This window comes from Lissotriton helveticus, chromosome 3_1 (assembly GCF_964261635.1).
Source record: "Lissotriton helveticus chromosome 3_1, aLisHel1.1, whole genome shotgun sequence".
Lineage (NCBI taxonomy): Eukaryota > Metazoa > Chordata > Amphibia > Caudata > Salamandridae > Lissotriton > Lissotriton helveticus.
The window spans coordinates 1,661,709,460-1,661,725,848 of NC_136061.1; the positions used below are offsets into that span (position 1 = coordinate 1,661,709,460).

General features: G+C 43.6%; 1 protein-coding gene across 1 annotated transcript in view; it reads left to right on the plus strand.

The window, feature by feature from the left end:
* Positions 1 to 16,389, plus strand: part of TSN (translin) — a 48,054-nt gene that overhangs the window by 25,794 nt on the left and 5,871 nt on the right. The window contains exon 5 of the mRNA XM_078682443.1: positions 1,950 to 2,029. Within this exon, the coding sequence (XP_078538569.1) occupies positions 1,950 to 2,029 (80 nt within the window). The remainder of the gene's footprint in view (positions 1 to 1,949; positions 2,030 to 16,389) is intronic.

The following is a 16,389-nucleotide window of genomic DNA, read 5'->3' on the forward strand; positions in this document are numbered from 1 at the left end:
TTGGAGTCAAGGAGAAAAACACTGATGCGCCTGGATGCAAGAGCTAGAGATGAGAGGTGTGGGCTGCAGTGGTAGGGGAGGCATCTTGGAAGGTAAGTTACAATATGAGCAGAAAGATTGAAGCAAGGAGGCAGGCACCTAGAGCTGGAAATTGTGGTGAGGGAGAAAAGTGGGTGTACCTAAACAAAGGAGGACTCCAGGAAGGTAGGGGGTATGACCGAGAGAGGGAAGTGAGGTGCTACGTTAGGGTGGGAAGAGTTTTAATGGCTAGAGAGGGAGTGCCCATGATTTCAAGTCACAGTGACATCTAGGGCCTCATTTTGATGCCCATTTCATACAGCCATTCAGTGGCGGTCCAGCCGCCCCTAGTAGGGCCACCGTCCCTCAGCAGCCTACACTATGAGGCCTGTGGTGCCCCCAAACATCCATGCCCCTTGTGCCAGGCACCACATTGGGCCTGGCACATGGGACATGGATGTGTGCAAACATCAATTTTTCCAATGCGGCTTGTGCTGCGACCCTTTTTCGGCAGCAGCACAAGCCGCAATGGAAAAATAGATTTTTCCAATCGCCTCGTAGGCAGTCTCATCCTAATTTGTGGGATGGAACCGCCGACTTCTAGTCTGTTGGTTTCCATTCCGAGATGATGACGGTCTGACACGTGTCCAACGGGTATCGTAATCGGGCCCCAGTTTCCAGTGTTCAAATTTAACTTATTATATTGTTGAATTCTGAGAATTGTTGTCTTGGTTCACTTCTACTGAAATTGTTGAATTTATACACCTTAAAACAAAAGTTTGTCGAAGGAATCCCTGAGTGTGGAAAGACTTTCCCAGTGACATTGCGTCATCTGGTAATCCTCATAGATGTTTCTCATGTTTATTAGAAACAATGTAAGATATATCATTATTCCTGAGAGGATTCACTAATGAATTGCAGAATTAGATACAATCATTAGCATCAGTAAGAATTTAGTACCACTGTGTAAATGATTGAAAAGATTCACCAAGTTGCGTGGAGACATCTCGTGGGAGCAACAGAGTGGATCCTCCTGTCTTGATGATAAAATTAGCACAACTGCAGTTGCAATAAAACATGTTAGACTTGTCCTTACAATGTCCTAACATATTAATGGTTTTTAGTGTGTACAAGGGGAGTCTATCATCTAATTGGTACTCTTTTTAGCCCTTTTGTTGTAGAATTCAAATGTTATAAGGTCAAGGATATGCAACTTGTGCTTACAAGTTACAGTGACATGGTTCGTTATCTGCTGGCCGTCATCTGTCCACCAGTTTCAGAGCTTCAAGAGGGCCAATAACACAGCTATTACAGCACCTTGTCATTATTAGGCACACAGCAACCATTATGTCTTAGCTTGCTCCCTGAAGGTTTTGCCTCGCTACTGGGTGGACCCTGTCATTTACACTGTTGGCACAGCAGCACTAAGTACTTTGTTTCTAATCATCAGACCTAACTTCACATTTCATTAGTGAAGCCACTACGGAATTAGCATATGTCTTGCCCTGTTTCCAATAAACCGGAGAAACCGATCTGCATTAATAGCAATAATGTACATCTTCTGTAAAGTAATTGTATAGTTTTGTACATTACCATTCTTCATTGCTGAGTTTATTTATGTGCACACCTTGACTGCTCGCTGAAGCTGATATTCTTATCTGACTGTCGGCATTAATCTGTTTTAGCGATTTATTTCCTAGCACTTAATTTACTGTTCCCAGGATTGTGGAACTTTAACCTTGGCCAGTCTGTGGCCCGAGTTTATCCTGCTTGCATTTTAAATGGGATTTCACATTGTTGTGGTGCTACCATCTAAAAAAGTTGCTGTTCTCCGACATTCTATTCAGCATACCGTAAAGCATGTTTTTTGTGCGTCTATTGTCCGTAAAAGTTAAATACTAATTGCGTTGTATGTGGTTTGCTTATTCCAGTTGAGTGTAACCGGGAAAAAGGATTTCACCTTGACATCGAAGATTACCTTTCTGGCGTTCTGACTCTTGCAAGTGAACTGGTATGAAGCTAATGTATATGCAATTGCCTTTACCCCAGTTTTATCATTTTGATATTCAGTAACAGGGGCTCTGCAACCAAAAGGGAGGTTATAAAATAAAACAAAATTTTGCTGGCTCTAATAATTACCATGTTTGAAAGGATGACTTTTTGACATGGCCTTTTCTGTTTCGCTATTCAGTTCTCTGCTTCAAATCTTAACTTCATATTATATATTAGCGCATCACATTGACATTATGAACAGGGCAGGTGGCTAAAAACCCTCCACACTTGTAAATCAAAATTCTGCAAAATGGCTTGTGAAAAATGTGAATATTCGGGAGTTTGTTTTTTAATGTAAGACTAGCAGTGGCATTTGAACGACACGTTCCTACTTGGGAAGAGCCTTTCTCTGCTAGATATCAAAGCGAATAGCTTTCTATGTACCATTTTAGTCTTCGTACACAAGATTAACAGTCTTTGCCAGACATGGGGGATGACTTGTTCCATTGGACACTCACTGGACACAATATCATGGTAAACAATATCATTGACAAAAGTATTGTGTCAAAGATATCGTTTTCCACAATATTGTGCTCTTATACTTATAATGGTAAGTACACAAATAGTGGAGGGAAATTGTTGACAGTAATATGGCCCAAAAATATTATCTTGAATATCAATAGATTTAAAGTTGTAAATGTTAAATATTTTAATATAATGTAAATTAAATATATTCCACTAGTTTTTACTATATAAATATATATTTGCATACACACACACACCTGTTTGTGCAAGTTTGTATGTATATAATATATATATACATTAATAAAAAATATTTACTTTAGATTGTATCAATTGTTTTATATTTTTAATGAATTACTATGAATATATGGGAAAATAAATATTATAATTAATGAAAATATTTATTATAGCCTTAAAACCCACTGTAGGTGGCTATGCTGCCTATTAAAGATCCGCTATAGTGAGGGCCTTTCGAACAAGAGAGCGGGACTTTAATGCCAGTCTACGTAGTGCTGTAGAAGGCAGAAGGTTCTAACAAATAAAACAAAGGACTCGCGGCTCCTCGGGCTCATTGAAGCCTTTGTTCACAGCAGTAGCTGTGAACAACATCTTTGGAATGTTGGAGCTTCGGGCTTCTCTCAGCCATTAGAAGCAGCCCGGAGCACGCCATTTTTTTCAACAAAGCAGCCAAAAGTTCAATGTTCTTGTTTACATTATATATATTTTTAAAATATTTTTTATTTATTAATATGAAAAGTGTATTCATAGTAATAATACGTGTATTTATGTGTATAACATACACAATTAAACCATAAAAATTGTGAACAATTGAATAAGAAAAAATATATTAAAATAATGTAGACAATAAATAAAATATAAAAAAAATTAAATATTAAAATAATGTAGACCATAAATAAAATATAAAAAAATTAAAAATCCAAACACATTTACAAAAAATACTATATAAGTTAAAAAAACTGTCAACATAAAAACAAATAATATAAACAAATAAAACAATTAGTGCTATAAAATCTATTTAACCAATATTATAAAAACTATTTGAGCCTAAGAATGTTTAATATATAATAAATCTACTGTTCCCACTCTAGTTTATGCAACAGTTGGGAAAGTGTTGGACTTCATAGGGATTAGATTTACTATGTACACTCCAATCACCTCAATAATAGGGAAAGTGCAACAGTAGGAAAAGTTTTGGACATCGAAGTGGTGAAATTTACTATTACTACTCCGGCCTACACAACAGTAGGGAAAGTGTTTGGCATTGGCAGGGTTACATTTACTATTCCCACTCCAAACAGCTCAGCAGTAGGGAAACCATTAGATTTTGTCTGACAAAGACTGTTATTCTCAGTCCAGTCTCTGCAACAGTAGGGAAAGTGTTGTATTTAAGAGGGGTAAAATCTACCATTCCCACTCACAGTAGGTAAAGTGTTAAATACCAAACAGGTTAATTTGACTATTCCTACTGCAGTCTAAGCAAGAGTAGGGAAAATAATTTACTTAAAACACATATCATATATGAGTAACCCCATGAATGTAGAAAAAGATTAAAACTGTTAGTAATTTTTTTTAATTTCCCATGTATATGTATTTTTAAAAAGTACATAATTCCTATTCAATAAAATATAATTATTGTATATTAAATGTTATGCGGTTTTCCGCCCACCATATTACGATGGCGGGCGGAAGTGTGGCGGGCGGAAAGACCGACCGCCATAGTCCAACTCATGCTAGACCCTAAATTGCGGCGGCCGGAAACGGATTTGGCCCCCCCCCCCCCCCCACACACACGCACATCTTAGCACCATGTGGCAGGCACCGCATGGTGCCTGCCACATAGTGTAGGGATATGTATCCTGTCTTTGTTTTGTACTGCGACGGGTGCTGCAGACCGCAACATCCACCGGTAAATACAAAAGGTAGGCAATGCGACCGTCTCGGTGGCAGTCGCATCGCAATGCATACTGTTGGGCTGCTCCCTTGTAGGCGGGCAGTCCCTAATACGAAACTATGGCGGGCGGACTGAAGTCCGTCCGTCATCGTAATCAGCCGTAACTTCCTAACTTGTTGTTCTAGAAACCTAACTGCCTGCACCTAAAATATTACTAAAAATAACTATTCCAAAACTTACATATTTAAATTACATAAATAATTAGCAATTAATAATTAATTGATAATTACTTCACTAACCACTCTCGACCCCTACAAACTTTGCATCCTGCAACTAAAATTAAATTAAATACTTATTCCGTGATTTACATATTTAAAATTCAATTAAATAATTCATTTACAAATAATGAATACATAATTATAAATTAACTTCCCACTCTATAACCATACAAACATAACGTCCCGCAACTAGAATAGAAGTAAAATAAATCAGTTTCATATTTTACATAATTGAAAATCAATAAAATGATAATTAATTATGAATTACTAAACCTTCCTCCCTATACCCCTACAAACCTAAAAGGCTACAAATAATATATAAAACAAATACATCAGAATTACTTAATGTGCATAATATCACTCATATAATTAAATAAAATGTTTTAAATCTTATTTATGTATTGCCTAATTAACTTCCCACCCTATCCTACTACAAACACAACAACCCGCTTTGACATTATAACTTACTATTAAATATGAATTTAATAATTGTAAATCACTTAAAATGAGAAGGTACATGTCAAAAATAACACTTTTATAAAAGTAGTAACAAAAACGAATATCAACTAAAGCACAGTAAAATAATTAAAATTATATTTTTTATCAGTTTATTGGTGATAATGATATTAAAAAACATTGATGTTATGTACAACTAAATGACACCTCAAAAAGCGATATTATTCTCAATATTTGGGCATCATGATATTTAATTTCTAATATTTCTGTATTCTGATAATTTTAAAACAACACTTTGTCCAAACACCCTCCTACCAGTTAGATGGTAGACTAAAATTATTAATCACTTTTATATAGGTCATCAAAGAGGTCTGTCTTGCCTAGTTTGAGTGCACTACCTTACTGTACAGTCATTTCATATCAATTATACTTTGTGATTGTATTAGTTGCGGGGATTCCTTAGCAATTTAATCTGCCAAGGATCTTGAACGAAGCAACTAATGTGGTTTCTGGTGTTCATTGGTTTTTTTCCTCAGACTTCCTGTCTGAGAGAGAACTTGTATTGAAACTTAATGTTTAAAGGTTAATCAAGTTGTTATTGGGTTTAGTCTTGTGCCACATCCAAACCCCACAATGTTGGACAATTCATTGACAAAGTAAATAATATAGGTCCAAGAATCTGACTAATTTGCTGTCCTTTGCTTTTAGATTCAGATTAAAAGTTTTACTGTGCTTCTTAGGCTGACAACTGGTCTTGAGGGCTGTAGGTTGTTAAAAAGACTTGACACATGTAGTAATCTAGACATGGGAACATGACCCTACTATACTCCTAAGGGGACTTTGTCCAGCTTACACCAGATGTTGGGTATAGACTCATTCTCTTCCAGGGGATCCTCATCAAAGTCATAAGCATTAGAATATTCCCGCCCATGCGCGGGACCCCGGAAACAATATATTATATGTGCCCCACATATATTATAGACATATATATAATATATATATATATATATATATATATATATATATATATATAAAAATAAGCAATTGCAGCCAAATAAACCATAGAGCTGGAATATGCAGTGAAGAATTTCCACAATACAGTGAATTCTGTATTAGAAACATGAGAAACAACACCAATGCTTGTTTAGAAACTGTTTTAATGTACAGAAAACAGTAGAAATTCTCATAACACACTGTAAGCATATACAGCTCCCAGGCTGCGTTGCAAAATCCCAGTCTAAAAAGACTGAAAAGCTAACCTGTAGCTGAATGCACTAAAACTGACGCTGTGCCTTTAAGGCACCTCTGCCCCTAGCTTCCCATCATGCCTCAGGGGTTACAGTTAGGTCAGTTGTTCTTTCCGGCTCCTTCAGGAAGGACCCTGGATACACAGCTCCACACTTTTCTGCCCTTTTCAGTCAGAAAATCTTCTAAAGAACAATTTTTTTGATTTACTTTGACTTTTCACATCATAGTCAAGTAAATAACTGCTTAGCAGTCAATTTTTTGTGAGGTTTTTCCTTTCAGGATGCCCTCACTTTTTGATGATTGCCCTTCTTGTGGCCACAAGAAGGCAAAAACAGACTCTCATGAGGTCTGTATTTTATGCTTGCCTGAGGATCATGATCCTAAAGACTGTTCTCATTGTAAAAAGCTGTCTGACAGAACACTTAAAGACAGAGAGAGGAACAGACTCTATAGTCTGGCCCAGAAATCCATGAGAGGAAGATCTGCGGAGAGAAAGAGTTCAAAGAGACCCAGAACTCCCTCCAAAGGCAAGTCAGAACGTCCATCAACCTCAGCACCGGGCTCGGCGCTGAAAAAACGACATCTGATGGACGGTTCAAGAGAAAAAGCTCAGTCGGCGTCGAGATCGGCGTCGATGAGGAAATCGTCGTCGAAAAGAGGTTCGCCGTCGTCGAGGAAAGCTCCGCCGTCGTCAACTAGGCGACGATCGGCGTCGAGAGAAGCCACGAGATCGCCGTCGACGAGAGGTTCGGCTTCAAGACATGAGTCAACTCCGCCGCCGTCAACCAGGCGACGGTCGGCGTCGAGAGACAGATCACACTCGCCGTCGTCTCGACGTCGACAGACTTCGAAGAGTGTAACACCTCCGTCGACGTCTCCACGGAGGCGCTCGGCGTCGAGGAGCAAGAGCCCCCTCGGACGATCGTCGTCGAGGAAGGGATCATCTAAGGCACGTCGGCGCTCGTCGTCGAGGATGTCCGATCCTCCGCCGTCGCCACATGCCAGGTCGATGACATCTCCGTCGCCGACAGATCAACGTCGGCCGACGTCGAGAGCTCCGTCGACGGCAGGACTAGACCGTTCGACGTCGAGACCTCCGTCGACGGCAGGACTAGGCCGTTCGACGTCGAGACCTCCGTCGACGGCAGGACAACGCCGTTCGACGTCGAAGGAGATGACTCTGTCGTCGGCACATCATCACCGATCGACGTCTAGGGACCACAGATCATCGTCGAGGCATTCAACGCCGAAAGTTATCGCCCCGTCGACGCCACAGAGGCGTTCGACGTCGAGGGAAAGGCTTTTGAGACGTCCTCCAACACCGGGGAGACGGAGATCACCTTCAGTGCCTTCGACTGTCCTGGTGACACAATCTGCTTCACTCCATTCCTCCTCAAGTGCCTCGGGGTCAACCGGGTCATCTTCGAGGAGTAGGAGTCCGGTTCAGAAGAATCCCCATCGGGGTTACACTTCACATATAAGACTTTCGCCAAGATGGTACGCTCCTTTGAGTAATTGGAAGGATTCTAAGGCACCAGAGAGACTTCAAAGGTACTTGAGTCCAATCCACAGGTCTCCTCTTCAGCAAGCAGAAGAGACAGAGCGATCACGCTCACGAGAGAGAAGAGTGGACAGGTCACATGCCCCTAGGGTCTCCCGATCACCAAGGAGGGAGCAACCCAAATCTCGAACACCGGGAAAGGAGGTACGAGATGTGAGATCGAGATCTCCAATACATCAGAGGGTATCACGTTCTCCTCGAAGGGAGGAACGACCTAGGAGATCTCCGGTGAGGAAGGAGCATTCTCACCACAGGAGAAGAAGAACTCCTTCATCCTCTCCTCCAGCTTCGCCTAGATCTTCTAAAGGGGACTACTCTACGACGCTGGCAGACAGCCCTCGCTCAAGAGCTATCCCTCTGGACGACGTCAACACGTATTTGGACGTTTTGCAAAGGGGTGCTTACAAGCTGAATATAGAAATGACCACTCCAGAGGTGTCCACTACTGTGATTTTTGAGACTCTTCATCACAAATCATATGCACGGCCGTTGCTTCCATTAGTCCCAGGAATAATGGACCCAATCAAAGAGGTTTTCCTCACGCCAGCAACGATCAGAGCAGTTCCGGCACGTATCCAGAAAAAATATAGGCCGGCTGACTCAGATCCTATCTTCGTTAAAGGTGAGCCTGCAGTGGACTCAGTTATTGTAGCCTCAGCTAGGAAGAATCACACGGTCGCTCCTTCTTCGTCAGTTCCTCCTGACAAAGACAGCAAGACGCAAGATTCTTGGGGACGCAAGGTGTGCAACACAGCAGCTTCATCCCTAAAAGTCTCTAGTGCATCAGCCCTTCTGGGAAGGTACGATAGAGCCCTATGGGACTCCATGGAACGATTCAAAGAGAAATTGCCCAAGGAGGACCAGAAGGACTTTGAGGAGACCGTGACGGAGGGCTGTTTGGTGGCAAACCAAATGATTAGTTCATCAGCAGATAACGCCCTTCTAGCTGGACATAACTACTCACATGGAGTATGTGCGTGGAGATCCTCTTGGCTGCGTTTAACTGGGCTCAAGCCAGATGCCCAGCAGCGCATACTCAATCTGCCTTTTTCCGGATCTTCACTCTTCGGGGAGCATGCCGATCAGGAAATGGCCCGGATGAAGACCGAGTTAGACACAGTAAAGGCAGTAGGTCTGGAGAAACAGAAAGCACCGTTCAAACGACGCTTCAAGACCAACAAGAACCGGGGAGGCCAACAGAGGGTTCAAACCCCTCAATGGTCTCAAAACAAGCCGCAAGGAAAGCCACAATACAGAGGAGGAAGGTCAAGCAGAGGTAGAGGCGGACATAATCAATCCTCTACCACACCTAGAGGAGGCAAGGCCTGAGCAGTGGCTTCCTCTGTCGCCGTTACCCACTCCAGTGGGAGGAAGTGCTGCACAACATCTGGCAGAGTGGGTCAGCATCACGAAAGATCGGTGGGTGCTGAATATACTGCGCAATGGATATGCGCTACGTTTCAGGAAGAAACCACAACCGGCTCCTCCAAAAAAGTCTCGCTCGTACCATCTGGAGCTCCTCAAAAAGGAGGTGAGCGTCCTCTTAAAGAAAAACGCAATCTAAGTGGTACCCCTCTCCCAAAGGGGGAAAGGAGTGTACTCAAGATATTTCCTTGTTCCCAAAAAGGACCAAGAAGGCAAATTCAGACCAATTTTGGATCTTCGACTCCTCAACAAAGTGGTGGTCAAAGAGAAGTTTCGCATGTTGGCACTCCATCAAATATGTCCTCATCTACAGATCGGAGATTGGATGTGTTCGGTGGATTTACAAGACGCGTACTTCCACATTCCTATTACACCAGGTCATCGAAAGTACTTGAGGTTCCTGGTAGGGTCCAGGCATTACCAGTTCAAAGTGCTCCCTTTCGGACTCAAATCCGCACCAAGGGTCTTCACCAAGTGCATGGCAGTGGTAGCGGCGTGTCTACACAAAAAAGGTCTCTTTGTGTACCCATATCTAGACGACTGGCTCCTGAAGAGTCCGTCGCCTCGGCAAGCCACCAAAGACTGTCACCTGTGTCTCCAACAGCTACACAGGCTCGGCCTCCATGTAAACTCAGAAAAATCGATCCTGCAGCCCACACAAACTATCCACTATCTGGGAGCAGTTCTAGACACAAAGTTAGGAAGAGCGTTTCCTTCGCAAGAGAGACTTTCTTCCATGGGACAAAAATGCAAAAAGTTACTTCAGATTCCTCGTCCAAAGGTGCGAGACGTAGCGTCTCTGTTGGGCTCCATGGCGTCCTGCATCTTCCTAATACCGAACGCCAGGTTGAGAATGCGGCCTCTTCAAGAGTCGGTGGAGGATCAGTGGGACCAAGCGTCTGGAGATTGGGAGGATCGAATCATCCTGTCTCAAGCAGCGCTGACCTCAATACAGTGGTGGACTCGCCCTCGGAATGTCCTGCAGGGAGTCCCTTTTCAGCAACCTCTGCCTTCTCTGTCTGTGGTAACGGACGCATCTCTAGAAGGCTGGGGTGCTCACATGGGTCATCTTCAGATTCAGGGTCGCTGGTCGACCAACCTTCAGACATACCACATCAACATGCTGGAACTTCGAGCGGTTCATCTGGCGCTCAAGGCGTTCCTTCCAGCAATAACAACGGACAAAGTCCTGGTTCAGACGGACAACACTACAACTATGTTCTATCTGAACAAGCAGGGAGGAACTCGATCTCGCCCTCTGTCTCTGGAAGCCCAGGCGATCTGGCACTGGCTTCTGGCTCGGGGACTGTCGGTGGTGGCAGTACACCTTCCAGGCGAGTTAAACACAAAAGCAGACGCACTCAGCAGGCACTTCGAAGATCAGCCAGACTGGGTGCTAAACGACGAAGTGGTTGAAGAACTCTTCCGTTGCTGGGGTCGTCCAGACATAGACTTATTTGCGGACGACGAAAACGCCAAATGCCACGCCTTCGCGTCCAGGTTCCACCGGCCAGGGACGCAAGGGAACGCTCTCCTGCTGGAGTGGACAGGAATGTTCGCTTATGCTTTTCCCCCTCTGGCACTGATTCCGAAGGTGGTGGCCAAGCTCATCAGATCGAGCATGGACATGATCCTAATTGCTCCGGATTGGCCGCGACAATGGTGGTATCCAGATCTGTTACATCTGTCGCGGTGTCCACACAGACGGCTGCCGTGCAAGCCAGACCTGCTGAGCAAAATGGACGGGAGGATCCTGCATCCCAACCTCCAGTCGCTGAACCTGACTGCATGGCTCCTGAGGTCTTGCAATATGGACACTTAAATCTGCCTCCGGAATGTATGAATATTTTAAGAGAGGCGAAGAGACCTTCCACAAGGACGTCTTATGCGTTCAAGTGGAAAAGATTTTTCATTTGGTGTAAGGACCATGGCTTTGATCCCACCAAAGGGCAAGAAGAGGTAGTCCTACCATACCTCCTATACTTAGCGACATCAGGGTTGAAATACGCTTCTATTAGGGTTCATCTATCTGCCATAGTAGCGTACAGAAAATCACCTACACAAACATCGTTTTTTCAGGTCCCGGTGGTGAAAGATTTCCTTCAGGGATTAAAGAAGGTCTATCCCCCTGTGAGAAATCCTTCTCCTCCCTGGGAGTTGAACCTGGTTCTCTCCAGACTGATGTCTACACCGTTTGAGCCTAAACACAAGGCCTCCTTGCAGCATCTCACTTGGAAGGCGGCCTTCTTGGTGGCAATAACCTCTGCGCGCAGGGTTAGCGAGATTCAAGCACTCTGCACCAAGGAACCTTACACTGTGTTTCACCACAACAGAGTAGTAATGAGGGCTCACCCTTCTTTTCTTCCAAAAGTGGTATCGGATTTTCATATAAATCAAACGATTACCCTTCCTTCGTTCTTTCCTAATCCGTCGACCCCAGCTGAGAGGTCGTTGCACTCGTTAGATCTTAAACGGGTGCTAAAGTTTTACCTAGAAAGAACAAAGGACACCAGAAAGACAGACCAACTCTTTGTCAATTATGGTGCAATGAGGTCCGGGTTTGCAGCAGCCAAAAGATCCATCTCCAGATGGATTGTCTCTTGTATCAAACTAGCATACCAGCTGGCTGGCAAACCTTTGTTGCAATCACCCAAAGCTCATTCCACTAGAGGGAAAGCAGCCACAATAGCTTTTTTGCATGACATTCCTATGTCAGAAATATGCCAGGCTGCGACATGGAAATCAGTCCATACCTTTACAAGGCATTATTGCCTGGAGTCTGATTCCAGAGCGGATTCTCAAGTAGGGCAAGCCTCCTTGAGAAACCTATTTGGGTAGAAAAAGGCCTATTTTTGGGCCTACGGATATAAATGTTATCTGTTGATTCCTTTGCCCGCAGGGATGAGGTGAGGCTCGCTACTCTATTCTAATGCTTATGACTATTGATGAGGATCCCCTGGAAGAGAAGGATTAGTTACTTACCTGTAATCCTAGTTCTCTTCCAGGGGTATCCTCATCAAAGTCATAAGCAACCCTCCCGCCTCCCCGGGCAAAGGACTTTTTTTTTTTTTTTTTTTTAATAGGAGATGTTTTTTAACCTGTTATTACCATGGTTTGGTTTTCAGTCTCCGAAAAGAACAACTGACCTAACTGTAACCCCTGAGGCATGATGGGAAGCTAGGGGCAGAGGTGCCTTAAAGGCACAGCGTCAGTTTTAGTGCATTCAGCTACAGGTTAGCTTTTCAGTCTTTTTAGACTGGGATTTTGCAATGCAGCCTGGGAGCTGTATATGCTTACAGTGTGTTATGAGAATTTCTACTGTTTTCTGTACATTAAAACAGTTTCTAAACAAGCATTGGTGTTGTTTCTCATGTTTCTAATACAGAATTCACTGTATTGTGGAAATTCTTCACTGCATATTCCAGCTCTATGGTTTATTTGGCTGCAATTGCTTATTTTTATATATATATATATTTATATATATGTCTATAATATATGTGGGGCACATATAATATATTGTTTCCGGGGTCCCGCGCATGGGCGGGAATATTCTAATGCTTATGACTTTGATGAGGATACCCCTGGAAGAGAACTAGGATTACAGGTAAGTAACTAATCCTTCCTTCTCTTTAACAAAGGGACTTAACCCCTTCGACGCTGATGACAAGCTGGGCTCGTCATGAGGTAGCCTCCTCGCACGCTCATGACGAGCCCAGCTCGTCATGTAAAGTGCGGTTTTAAAAAACTCAGCACAGGAGCAGAATTTCGCTAGCGCGCATTCGGTTAAAAAAGTTACTGAGACATGTTGAAAAAAAATTCTTTAAAACTCCGCGCTAAACAATGCCTTTTCCTGCCTTGTAAAGCTACATGTTTATTGTGTGTTTGAACGTGGGCACCAACTGAATTATATAATTTCAAAGAAATACATTGCAGAGATGCTACCAAGTGTTACAGTGAACATTTTCTTTTAAATAGGCACCACTATGTCATTGCAAAGAAACACATTTAGAGAAAATTACCACACAGAAAAGTTGTTAGTTCAAAACCTATTTTAGATTCATACCACCAGAACATATTTTAAAACATATTTTCTTTTGTAATTAACTAAAAAAAAAGGCATTATGATAAAAAAAAATGCTAATATAGGGTAGGTTTGATATAAATCATGATTGCATGACCGGTATGTGAACGCACCAGTTTGACAAAGAGGCGTCCAGGAGGGCACAAGTTTGTGGCAAGAATGGGAACTGAAAGATTATTTGCCATTTTAGAATTGCCTGTGAAAATGTTTAGTGTCCGTGCAGCATTTGAAATGTTATATACAGCACTGGGAGATAATAGATTTGTCCCTAATATACATTAAAAAGTATTACTCAGCATGGTCATGGCAACATTTCATAGTGCTCTATAACCTTACAACAGTATTTCATGTTTTATGGTATTTAACATTTTCTATAAGCATTGTGGTAATATGCTTTTTGTGGGGCCCTGTTAGAGCTTATTTGGGGCCCAATGTCATCCAGGGTTACTGGGCCTTAGTTGTGTCAACTGAGGCCATTTACCACATGGGTCCATAGTGCACCAAATTGAAAACCAAGGACATGCCTTCGGCACTTGACTGCCAAGGTAGCACCAGCAAAGCAGGCTCAAACCTGCTTCAGGGAGGTTACATGGGTTGGAAACACAAACCTCAGTAACACATAGTACCACTGAACAAATTATTGTAGTCCGTGATTTACTTTTAAAAAGAAAAAGCCCTTTAATTAACACAGATAAATACTACACTCCAAATCATAATTCTGTACAGAACATTCAATTGGCAAAACAGCACATCACATAGTGAACAAGTTCTTGGTGGAAGTAATAAATGGAAAAAAAACTCATAAAAGGGGCCTTGCAGATAATGACCGTGCAGATCAGCTACTATAAGTATTCACCACAAAAGGAAACTAACTCTAGTCTGTTTCTCATATCTGTGCGGTACATGGTGACCATTTTCATGCTTGTCGGCCCTAACATATACATCTAGCAATATTCCTGATTAGGCGTATTGCAGTAACAGGAACTCCTCACAGTCCACAGTTAGGCCTGAAGACTTTGTTACAGTAATCCCAATCAATAAGAAAAGCTTCCCACCTGTGACAAGGCGTTCAGTCAGGACTCAATTGAAACATAAAACTTAGGCCATTTAAAAAGGACCTGAATCAAACTTTTGTTAGACTGAATGCATTCAAATGTTAATGAGACAGCCACCTGAGCAACAAACAAAACACATCTGATATAGACATCTGACCGCAGATTCCATATCTTTGAACTTCCAGCCATCAGGCTGGATCTGGAAGTAATTAAGGGAAATTCCTTTCCCTTAATTGATTATAAATAACTGAATGGAGACTGAAAGGATCCGATCTCTCTCTCCCTCCTCCAACTGATTATACATGGATCTGGAAGTACCCCTGAGAGCCAGTAGATGGGGCCGGTCGACTCCCGACAACATGTGACGTCGCTGGCGTTGTGTTAGTTCTCATGAATATAACCGCCACTCCGGCACACTATCAGTTCTTTTGTTTCTGCTTCAGCCAGCACAGATCTGTCAGAGTGCTTACCCCCTGTTTTTTGACAGATTTTTTTTACTTTGTCAACTTTATTTTGGTTTGCTAGGGATGTCTAGCAAGAAGTCCTATGGGTTCAAACCGTACTGTGCCGGTCACCGTGCCATTTCATTCCCAGACCCCCATATGGTATGTTTCTGGTGCCTGGAGAGCGACCACGACAAAGTCATGCTCCAATTGCTGGGCCATGGGCCGAAAGCTTTGAGGGAGCGGTTCCTAAAGCTGCTTGCGGCCCGGCGACGGTGCTTAAGAGGTCGCCCTATCGATCTGTCACAATCCTAGTTTCGGTTGAGAGAAAGGTACAAGCACTGCTCCATCGACGTCCTTTTCTTCCAAGTTGTCGCGGTCAGGTATGAGCAATCGCAGAAAGCACAAGAAGTAAAAGCTTGCTTCAACTTCACCACATCGGTCGCGCGACGAGACGAGGAACCTCTGCGTTCGAGGCACTTCTATGCGGAGCTTGTGCCTGGCTCGGGTCCGCTTTCCCTCCCTTTCCGGGGCCAGGCGCGATCCCCGGCAAACTTAGGGAGTTCTGATGCCAGGTGCGCCATATTTGGGCTGCCTGACCCTGCCAGCGTGCCCTCGGTCCAACAGGCTCCAATGAAAGAGTCCCTGTGGGTTACGTGCCTTCGCCTCTTGTCCCAGTGCCACGGCCTCTCCTACTGGACCTGTTCCCAGGTTCGGACTGATTCTGGTTGCACCTCCACAGCAATCTTCCCTGGTGCCGCTTCCACCGTCGAAATTTCCTGCGTCCACCAGTGGCGCCTCCGCAATCCTCATTCAGGACTTCACGGAGCCGGTTGAGCGTCCACTGACGCTGAGACCGGCGCCGAAGGAGCCGACTGCTCAATGCTATTCAACCTGCCCTTCAGAAGGGTTAGGAATGGATGAGGAGGATTAGCAGGATCCCTTAGAAATCCAGCAACCTCAGGACATAGACTGGAATGAGGAACTGGATGATACCAGTGGCCTGCTCTCTCCCCCCAACCTGGATACGGAGGAGGGGGCATAATTCGCTATGGTATTGCGTAGTGTTTGGACATGCAGCTCCCTACGTTCTAACCTTTTGACAGAGATCCTGCAGCCTGGTGTCTCTACTCCGGAACCCATGCTGCCTTTCAATAAGGTCTTGCCGGATGTTCTTCTGGGCGCCTGGTCCAAGCCCAGCGGCTCCTGTGAAAAGAATGATTGCCCGCCGCCATCGCCTGGCACCGGGCGACCCAGATTTCCTCACCGTCCACCCCATTCCATAAAGCTTGGTGGTTCAATTGTCCACTTCCCATGGCGCATAACCTTCCGCACCCCCAGACACAAAATCCAACAGACTAGAAAGCTTTGGAAAGAAAATGTTCTCTTCCACCAGTC